A 10,361-nucleotide genomic window follows, 5' to 3' on the forward strand; every position below is an offset into this window, starting at 1 on the left:
ACACCTGATTCAACTCATCAGCTCATTAGTGGAGACTGCAAGACCTGAAGTGGGTGTGTCAGATATAGGGAGACATACAAAATGTGCAGTGCTGGGGGTACTCCATGGAGAGGTTTGAGAACCACTGTCCTAAGGCATAGTTCAGGTACACCTTTAGTTAAGGCATACCTTTAGAGTCTTGATAGAGTGCTAAGAGACAGCGTTATCGGGAAACCCAGCCCTATAGTCAGTATGCTATTTTTGCAGAGTCAGAAATTGTTCTATTTAAAAAAAATAAAAATAAAAAACCTTTTTTCATTCGCTTTGCTCAATGTATGTTTCAACGTGCTCCTTTTGATTTCGTGAACTATGTATTTCATTTGGTCTCGGCCGGGTCTCATAGAGTTTTTGTACAAGTAATACAGAGCGTGGTCGTAGTTATAGCACAGTAGCATAAAGCCAGACAATAACTAATGCTCTACTTCTGGTGTTCATAAAGCAGAGTAAGAAAGAAATGTCAGACTTTTCAAGAAATCATTGTAAAGGTGATTCAAACAACAAATAATCCAACATGCAGAAAAGCATATATGGAGCTTTATGGAGCATCAAAATGATCAATGAAAATAAAGATTGTACTCCACGAATTTTTCATACTTTATTAAAATACATGAATATTCCAGAAACTCTTGAACATTTCTTGAAAATTCGCAACAAGAAGAATCATTGCTGAGAAATGCATTTCAGACGATTCCATAATCCGAAACTTAAATATCGAAATCGTATCAAAAGTGTATTATTAGGCTATTGGGGAAGACAGAGCAAGACGCTTCGGGATGACCCTGGTGATTCCCCTGCCTTTTAGCTCCGCCTACTGGCGCGTCAAGGTACTGGACTATTTAGCATTGAAATCACTTCAATCTATATTGAAATGTGTGTTGTCTCCTGTCAGTGGCAGCTGTCATTTTGTCTGTACATACATTTATAAGTGATTGATTTATTAATTTCATAGTTTGCTTATAATTTAATCTAGCCATTTTATTTAATGCCGTTTAGCTTTGAATGTCGATCTATCCATTCACTATAAGGAACATCTTGTGCCTGTAGATTTATATTTGATTCATCTTATTAAGTTATATTCAGTGCTTAACATGTTTGGTCATTTTAGTATTACTACTCAAAAAATAAATAAACAAACAAATAGGCGAAATAAATAAAATAAACAAATTAATATAAAGAAATTTGAGCAAAGATTAAACATGATCATGAGAATTTGAATGACAGCAAATGCTTCAATGAAATAAAGTGAATTTTCATGTCAAGTGTTCTGTGACTTCTGTCAACACTGGAGTAAAAGGCACACATTGATAAACATAATGAAGGATGTCCCATTATGCACACCATAGTTGATAAGAGTATGCCAGAGTGTAACCCTGGTGTGATAATGATCCTCTTATTTGAAATGTTTACATCACTGTGTCTTTCCTCAAAATGGTGGGCATTCAAGTGCACTCATGCTGCGCTCACATCATAGCCTAATGGTCACATGACTTTCCCCCACCATGAGTCGTTCATTTTGAAGGAATCTTTGGTTTCAGGAGACCCGAGTGTTTTGTCTATTAATCAGTAACAACACAACACACAGAAGGCCATATCATACAAGAACAGGATAACCTACTGTACAATTAAAATAGCCTACAATTGATCCTAAATTAATTCTTTAGTTGAGTCAGTAGATCTCAAAACTTTTATATTCATTTCTGAAAGAAAAAAGAGATGAAAGTTGTATGCACTGTTAACAGTTTAGTATTGGCTTTTAATATGAACATTTAGTTTGTTTGTTTGGTTTTGTTTTGTTTCGTTTATGATAAGAATTTATGCACTCTCAGAAAATTAGGTGCAAAAGCGGTCACTGGGCCGGTACCTTTTGGAAATAATACACCTTAACTCAATTACCTCTATAAGGTGCACATTAGTAAATTAAAGGTACATAATAATACATCGTGTATATGTTAGTATTTTTAATGGTACATATTTGTACCTCTCTCTTTTTTTTTGTTTTTTTGCACCGGTGAAAGTTTTTGTACCTTTTTTTCCCCCTAAGAGTGTGCGGCTGTCACGTGACGTGAATCATTTATCTTTTCTGTATGGAGCCGACATGCGCCTGCCACATGACAACCATGAGTGGTGAACTAATTATTTCTGTTTCTCATAGTTTATCTAAAAAGGCTGTATTATTACGATTTCATAGTTCGCATCATGTGATCCAAGTTTGCACAAATGGGCATGTATGACCGTTATGGGAAGGTTGTTTCTTCCATTTCAGGGACTTCTCTGATGTATATAATTTTGTTTAGATAGTAGATAGGGTCCTGGACAAGGGTAAAACAATCAAATCTACACACAAAATGCATTTCAAAACTCAGATGGGTCATGTAGGCTAACTGCATCTTCGGCTTCACTTGAGGACTCGTGACTGTAAAAGACATCAATGTAAATAGTTTTCACCACTGGAGGGCGCAAGGGTCAGCAATATGCAAAAACAAGTACGTTTAAGACCTTGCATGAAAGTGCATTTGGAGGACTCTGCTTTTTAGCGCCATGTGCATTCAGGAACTGAGAATCTATAAAAAACATTATTATTTTTTAAGACTTACATTACACATAACATTTATCAACTTTTTTAGTAAATGTTAAGAAAAGTAGTGTACTTTTTTTAATAAACGTTTTTATTCGTATAGTGATTGCAATAAAGTTATGCTACAGAAAGTATATATTACATCTTTTCCAAATTAAATACGCTTTTTTCACATTTTTTAATTACGCATTATAAGTGTAAAATAAACCATGTACAGCATTAATAAATATAAATAAAATATTAATATTAATAAAGTGTAATAAAGTAAGTCGTTGCTGGCTTCGGTTTTAAAACATTTCAATCTTCCTAAGAATTGTTAGTCATCAACACGAACGCAGTTTCACTTCAGCAGGTGTGAGCAAAAAGAGGAAGAAAGAGAGACCTGACTACATAGACGCTCTCGAATAGATCTAATTTTGACATTCTGAAATTCCTTCGAGAGAACTTATAGTCAAATGAAACACTCGCCCAGCATATTTGCATATATCAGCAAAGCAACATTTCTTAGATATCAAAACGATTGTGAAGTTTTTTTGCAACACGCCGAATTCTCAGTTTCAAGGAACATCATTTTTGGATAGACCACAAAATGTAATTAAAAGGAATCTTAAGTGTATTAATGAGCATGCTACATATTAAGAGGATGTTGTTACATTTGTATCAGATCACAGAATAAACAGTGTTTGTAAAATGGGCATTTTACAACATGACAATTTGTTTTGAATTCTTTGCAGCTCAGCATGCTTGTTAGAAACTGCACATGGGTTGTTCAGTTTATTACTGTTTGGCTATTATTAAGAAAAAAAATCCTTGAGTGCTGGACAGTTTGCAGCTGCTGAATGTGAGATGTTCATCTGCACTGGTGGATCCCCAGAGATGAAATATTTAAATACAACACCCGAAAACCGAGAGAGAAACACACAGTAAAATGTGATGTGAAACACATTGCAATGCACATTTGCATGACCCTAAATTCCAGCTTTTCTAGGAATTTGTGTGCAGTTTAAATCAGTCTTAAAAGAACATAAAAAATAATTGTAAAAATTTAGATTTTTCAGATTCGTTTGAGATGTGACTCTCTTCAAAATATTCCAATGGTGTTCAAAAGCTTTACTTTATTAATCTGTATGATTTAGCAGTTCATCAGAAATCTACAGATGTTTTTGCCCTCATACTTTTAGATAAGCAGCAAACACATCGAGATTGAGGTCATGGCTGTATATTTTAGATAATATTCTCACATTTTAGTATGTCCTGAGGGATCTCTACTAATATCACAGTAATATCTACTAAAAATGCAAGATAATGTCATTTGTAGTAAGAGGCTGATATGATATTCAAAAGAGTAAAATCTCATTTTGACAGAGATATAATAAGACTTTATTGATATGTGTACATATTTGTCAGTGTCTTCAAGAATGTGTGCACAGAGGCAAATTATGTAGTTTCAACATCTCAGAAAGCCCATATGTTTTTCAGACAAGCTTACAGAAAGACAGGAACAGACAGAGCAAAAGAGAGATAGAGATGGCGTGGTTATTTTCCTTTTTTTGATTTCTAAATACATTAGACTAACATTTAATTACAGTCACAAAACAAATAAAAAACCTTGGAGTCTTCACAAGTTCTTTTAACAAATCATCACTGCTTCACCTGCAAAAAAATATATATCTATAGTTAAAAACACATTAACGACTTAATGCAATCTAAATTGAAGCATGCATTTAACACTAGCAACATGCAGTAAAAGTTCCAAAAGGCATCATCTTACTTAAAATGTTCGGCACGTTATTTAGTAATATTTGTATTACCTTGAAGAAGCTGAGCACAGCGCTGTAGGTCAGAGAAAAGAGGAAGAGGAAGATGAATGAGGTGGCAGTGGACCAGAGACTTCTGAACTCATCCTCCTCCAGAACATCTTTATTGCAGTCCAGAGCAAAGCCTGTCTCTGGCTCAGGTGGCTCACCTGAAAAAGAAAACACATGTACAGGAGACATATGTATGGTAAGCACATGGTGCAACACATATGTGAGAACATAAATCATACATCCTGAATTAAAAATCCAGTATTATTAGACTTCTAGTTAGTAACACTTAAGCACATGACAGCTTTATGTACTGCATACGTGTATTCACATACATTCATTTGCACACACAACTGAGTGTACACTGAAGAGACAAACATACAGTATATTATAGTCCAGTCTGTTAGACATTGATAGTGCATTAGAACATACACTTTATACAAATATACATAGGTATATTATTAAATTTATGGTATGCTTATCAAGTAACTTACTTTTTTCATCTGACATACTAATAATACAAGTGCACCTAATAAATATCACATATACCATCTTTTATTGATTGAAAAGGCCAATAATTCCTTGTGATTTTGATGGTTATCTTTAGAATTTAATAAGTGGCTTTTACTAGAGACAGACACAAAAAAATTTCTAAATACTGAAGAAAAAAAAAGAAAAAGAAAAACGGGAGCAGAAAGTGAAGCACACCAAGTTTCTGATTAGAAAAACGATGTGAGAGCTGGACTAAATCATGCAAACAAATATTTATTGCTTGTAAAACAATACAAAAATGGCATGTTATATTATAGGCTAACAGCAGTACAGTAAGCACGGAACAAAACATAAAGAAGCTCTATGATATTGTTCCGACAATGTTTTCATGTGACCATATTTATGTGATCAATATCAAATTAAACATATAGTCTTGAGTGTAATTTGACTTTGATGTTTGACCCATGCAGTAAAGTGATACAGACATACAGACAGAAATATGCACAAAAAACATCAAAGATACTGTACATAATCTGACGAGACAGCAACAGGACAAAAGCACTGGAACACTGAACAACAGATGAACAATGATAGTTTGGGAATGCTTGCACATTAATCACATGAAAGTTCTGGGTGTTTACTTCGGCTTGTTGAAACTTCTAATGGAACACTTCTTTTGTCCATGTTGGCATATTTGACTGCGCAGCTGATGGTGTTTTCATACTCTTGTTCTGAAACTTTTAGGATGCTGAGAACAGACGTGGAGTCCTTTTGATGGATGGGAGCACTGTTTGTGCCCTCTCTGTAAGGCTCTTCACCCACTCTCCACATGATATAGACATCGCCGAGTTTAAGACTGGTGACCTCACACACCAGAGAGACATGATCTGTGACTTTACTATCGGGTTTGTAAATGGTAACACTTGGTTTCTTTTCATCTGAATTGGAGGAAGTAATAAAGGTTCATTGAACAAACAGAAAAATCACACTATAATGAATAACAATAGTGTATCAAGGCAGTCTAATCTTTTTGACAGAAATAATTTCAAATTGAAGGCAATATTTTATCTTATTTGTATTTTTTTGCCAGGCAATTAAGTTATAAGCATCTATCATAAATGCACATAGAGCCACAAAGTTGATTATTTAAAAGTTTTAGACTGACTTACCTCCTTTTTCAGAATGGATCTCCCGCTTGATGTCTCTGTTATTTATGTCACTGATGGTGCAGGTGACCATCAAACCATCTCTTTGTATTAACGATGACTTTGTGAATTCTTATAAATTGTGAAGTGTCAGTAGAAAATTCAACATTCCCTGTTGTGATATTTTCATTGGGCACACTTTCATCCTTCACTTTACATGATACTGAAGTGTCTTGCACTGTATTTTTTACATCTCCAGAAACAACAGCTTGCAAGACAATTTTATCATTAACAAAAAGTTCTTTCTGAATTGGTGGCTTCATTGTCAGTGACAATTTAGCTACAAGGGAGAAAGAAAGTAAATATTACTTAATGTGTAAATTTGGTGTCATCTGTGATATAAATATCTAATATGTGTATATCTGTGAATTGGGATCAGTTTGAAGGAGTGTATCTTTGTGTGAATTTGAAATAGAAGTTAAAGTGTGAACTAGAGAGAGCAAATCAACATTAGAAATCTTCAATAATACACATGACAGATTTACTTTTTAGGGTTGTTACAGGAACCAGGGTTGGATTTCTTGGACTCCCTGCAATTAAAACAATGATTACATCCAGTGAAACTGTGGAGGACATCCAATACTTTGCAAACTTATGTACACATATGTAGGGTGATCTGGCGGTGGAGCTAGCAACATACAGGTGAAAGCAGATAGGTCATGAAAAGCAAAAAAAAAAAAAAAAAAAAACGGGGCAAAATGCCTTTTAAAGCAAGATAAAGAAGAAACAATTTCATGAAAAGCAAAAAAAAAAAAAAAAAAAAACGGTGCAACATGCCTTTTTAAGCAAGCAAATAAAATGCTCTTGTAGTTCAGTTTGAACTGCAATGTTAAATGTTGCATATTTATATGTAAATAGTTTTAGTAAATAGGGGGGGGTCTCATATGTCATTGCATTCCCTGACATAGGCTCAGAAATGAAATATTTCCGATTTCAACAGCATATACAATAGAAAGACACATGAAGTAGCTAATGTAAAATGTAAAAAAACCCAAATAATAATAATTTGAAATGTAACTTACGTGGAGCAACAGGGGAATGCATTGTGCCTTTAGAATTTGAAGCTTCGCATTTGTAAGGTTTCTGAGGATCCCAATCGCTTTTTCTTATGCGCAGAGAGCTGATTTTGGTATAGTCTCCATCCGGTCCGAATGCTGGATACTGCACGAAATCACTCAACACCTTCGTAGTAGAATCCGTCCATTTAAAAGTAAGCGAATCCGCAGGTGAGAAACCTCTTGCCAAGCAGCCGATGGTGAGGAACCCATCAGAATCAGAAGTACACTGGGACATGGGGAAGATTGACTTTGGCGCAGAAGGCTGAGCTGTAGAGACAACGCATCGTTCTCAGACAATATAGAACCTGTATAACGTATATATGCAATACTTTTAGGCCTATTAGAGAGCTAGACTACGTCTCAAATAAACGACTGAATGGATGAATTAATGAATAATATAAAAATATAACAAAATTAAACTAAAATGAAATAAATGATAAATGAACATATAATAAAATAAAACAATATGATTGAGTTTAACTGGTTTTACACGAGAAGACACTGCGGAGTATCTTCACTTTGCGTCAATGTCCCGATTATCCTACTTTGCAGGAATGATCATCTTAGTATGTTATGCCGCACACAAGCTATTTAACAAATAAGTAGGCCTACGTATGCTACTACATGGATATTAAATATTGATTTGAAATTGTGGAGACCGAAGAGAACACGAGCGCAGCTATTTTGAAGCAGGTCAGCCCTGGATAGCCTAACTGTTATTTATTAGACGCTGATTGACCAATTAGAATAAAGTATTTCGATGAGCCGCATAATAAAACACACGAACTAGGTAAAACATTTCTTTCTCTTGGATGCTGTAATAAATAAAGTGTTATCTAAACTAATTTATCACTGGAATTTTTGACTGCAGAATTACTTTTCAGTATGTTTTAAATGAATCACTTCACATAACCTATGAAATATAAGTTAAAACAAACAAATAAAATTAAAACAATGACAACCTTTTGAGAATTTGAAATAAGAGCACTCACTATATAGCAGTTTGTAACCATGGAATCATGCGAAAATGTGATAATTAAATCGATTAATTGCAAATATTTATTAAATAGCCTACTGGTTGTTTATCGACCAAAGACCTACGCCGTTGTTTTATTCATTTATTTACTTTATTCATGATTTAAAACAGCTTAATTATATTTTAATAACACAGGATGCAATCTATTATTAAAAAATACAACACTTAGGCCTAATGGCTGTATCAGTGTAGAAAAACGCGTCGGTTAGCAATAACTACTACTATTATTTTATTTTTTAATGTTTTACTTTTAGCAGCTATACAACGAAACAATATTATAAAATTATGTAGTCTTTTACAGTTTCTAATGAAATAACCAAATAACCATTCATTTGACAGCAATTAATATTTTCAATTAATATATTCAATTTTGTCTTATTTTACGATAACTGTCCTTGCCATTAATAATAAAATCTTACTGTTTGTTACGGTGACTTTGGTGCCGCTTCCCCAGAAGTCGAAAGCCCAGTTACACAATATTCTTTTAATGTTACAGCGCAGTATAAAAATGCAACTCAAAAATGCTCAGGATCTGTTAAATGGCTTGTAGCCGATTCGTTGTTTTATCTGAATGCGTGTAGGCTACACATCAAAATATGTACAATTTAATTATTCATAATTAATGTGAATCTTTGCGTTTCCAGCAAAACTCTAAAGACATGTTCCGACTTCAATTGTCCGAATCGTAGAGTAAATAGCCATTTAAACGTTGCTTAAATATAAAATCAACTTTTTGACAAATTAGCCTACCTGCCACAATTTTTGGTACTTAGATCAGATTTTGTTTTAGTAAGTTTTTCTTACCTGACGAGGCAGTGACCATGGTTCCTTTCCCCCAGTAGTCAAAAGCATTGTCACACTGACAGTTTTACCCATGGATATTGTACAAAAATAGTACGCTATATGACAAGTCACTTTTATTTATTATCCTAAGCCACAAATTCGACTATTTATCCTTTTAATTCAGTCTAAGTTTCATTCTTGCAAAACGGACAAGCGGTCTGTACATTTAGTTTTCCTATTATTTTTAAAACATGTCAACGCTTATGAAAGATTTAAATTGTACTTCTTACCAGATGTCACTGTGACCGACGTGCCTTTCCCCCAGTAGTCAAAGGCAGCGTAGTCACAGTGATACTTTTAATTTCTTCAGTGCACAAAAACTCTAACGATTTTTTTTATCAGCAAACCCAGCTACAATTCTATTTATTTCATAATTAAATGCAACATTGTCCATGATTTCTCTCTCTCTCTCTCTCTCTCTTTAAACTAGTAGACTAAAAAGTCTGTTACTAAACATGCATTTTTTGTAGTTTGGCTCTAACTAAACAAAAATCTGACTTCTTACCTGATGTTACAGTCACCGTTGTTCCCTTTCCCCAGTAGTCAAAGGCACCGTCACAACGAGAAGATTTACGATAAGAGCCATACCATAACCCTAATAGTACATTTACACTGTCTTGCCATAGGCCTCCGTTATCAAAGCGACTAGTTTTGAGATTTTAGTGCGCACTTTCTTTAATCTTAGAGTTTTACTCGATATTGTTTACGATTACCGACGTCCCCTTTCCACTATTAGCAAAGACAAAAATTGTAAATACGGCTGCATGTTATTTGTGTCAAGACCTTACCTGATCTTCAAAATTTTATAAAAATGGAATAACAGAAAATGTCAACAATATCTTACCTGAGGAAACGGTGACTTTGGTTCCTTTCCCCCAGTAGTCGAAGTAGTTGACACAGTGACTGGTGCCTTTGAGTTACTAACCAAAAACCGACAAGAAGAAGCAATGTTCATGTGATCAAACCTCAAAGCCAACATTTGTTATTTTACCTTTCTTTTAAAAGGATTCAGTGAAAACATCTCTTCAGCATGCCTTTCTGTAGCTGCCCTCCAGTGTAGGTCAGAAATATGATTTGCACTAAAGATATAGCACTAATGTTCTATACTATCCAAAACATGAAGACACTGATATTAAAAAGTAAGGCAGACCCTGTCCTTCTCTTTCATATCGGACAGGGTCAACCATAAATGCCTCTCCGCTGCCACCAGAGCTGCCATGGACCGCCCTACCCCTTGCCTGAAGTGGTTCGCAGCGATGCGCGCCGGGTGACAGATAGCTCGCAAGCGTCTGCTCTACCTGCTCTACC

The 10,361-nt window shown here is 34.7% G+C and overlaps 1 protein-coding gene and 1 gene segment (V, D, J or C); both read right to left on the minus strand.

Annotated features, from left to right (window-relative positions):
• The window catches only part of LOC107709908 (Ig mu chain C region membrane-bound form), a 25,174-nt gene extending 15,819 nt beyond the window's left edge, over window positions 1-9,355 (minus strand). The window contains exons 1-2 of one of the 2 annotated variants that reach the window (XM_074560070.1): window positions 9,284-9,355; window positions 7,166-7,441 (exon numbers count right to left, since the gene is read on the minus strand). In XM_074560070.1, the coding sequence (XP_074416171.1) occupies window positions 7,166-7,409 (244 nt within the window). In that variant the 5' untranslated portion in view covers window positions 7,410-7,441; window positions 9,284-9,355. Of the gene's footprint in view, window positions 1-7,165; window positions 7,442-9,014; window positions 9,081-9,283 lie in introns of those variants that run through there. The other variant, XM_074560068.1, reaches the window with a different exon arrangement.
• On the minus strand, window positions 4,028-6,232 carry LOC107709910 (Ig gamma-1 chain C region, membrane-bound form-like). The segment is given in 4 exon segments: window positions 4,028-4,267; window positions 4,426-4,580; window positions 5,553-5,849; window positions 6,081-6,232. Coding segments are annotated over 4 exon segments (534 nt in total).
• Window positions 9,356-10,361: the final 1,006 nt, after the last annotated feature.

The sequence above is a fragment of the Sinocyclocheilus rhinocerous genome, unplaced genomic scaffold (assembly GCF_001515625.1).
Source record: "Sinocyclocheilus rhinocerous isolate Xijiao unplaced genomic scaffold, SAMN03320098_v1.1 scaffold3282, whole genome shotgun sequence".
Lineage (NCBI taxonomy): Eukaryota > Metazoa > Chordata > Actinopteri > Cypriniformes > Cyprinidae > Sinocyclocheilus > Sinocyclocheilus rhinocerous.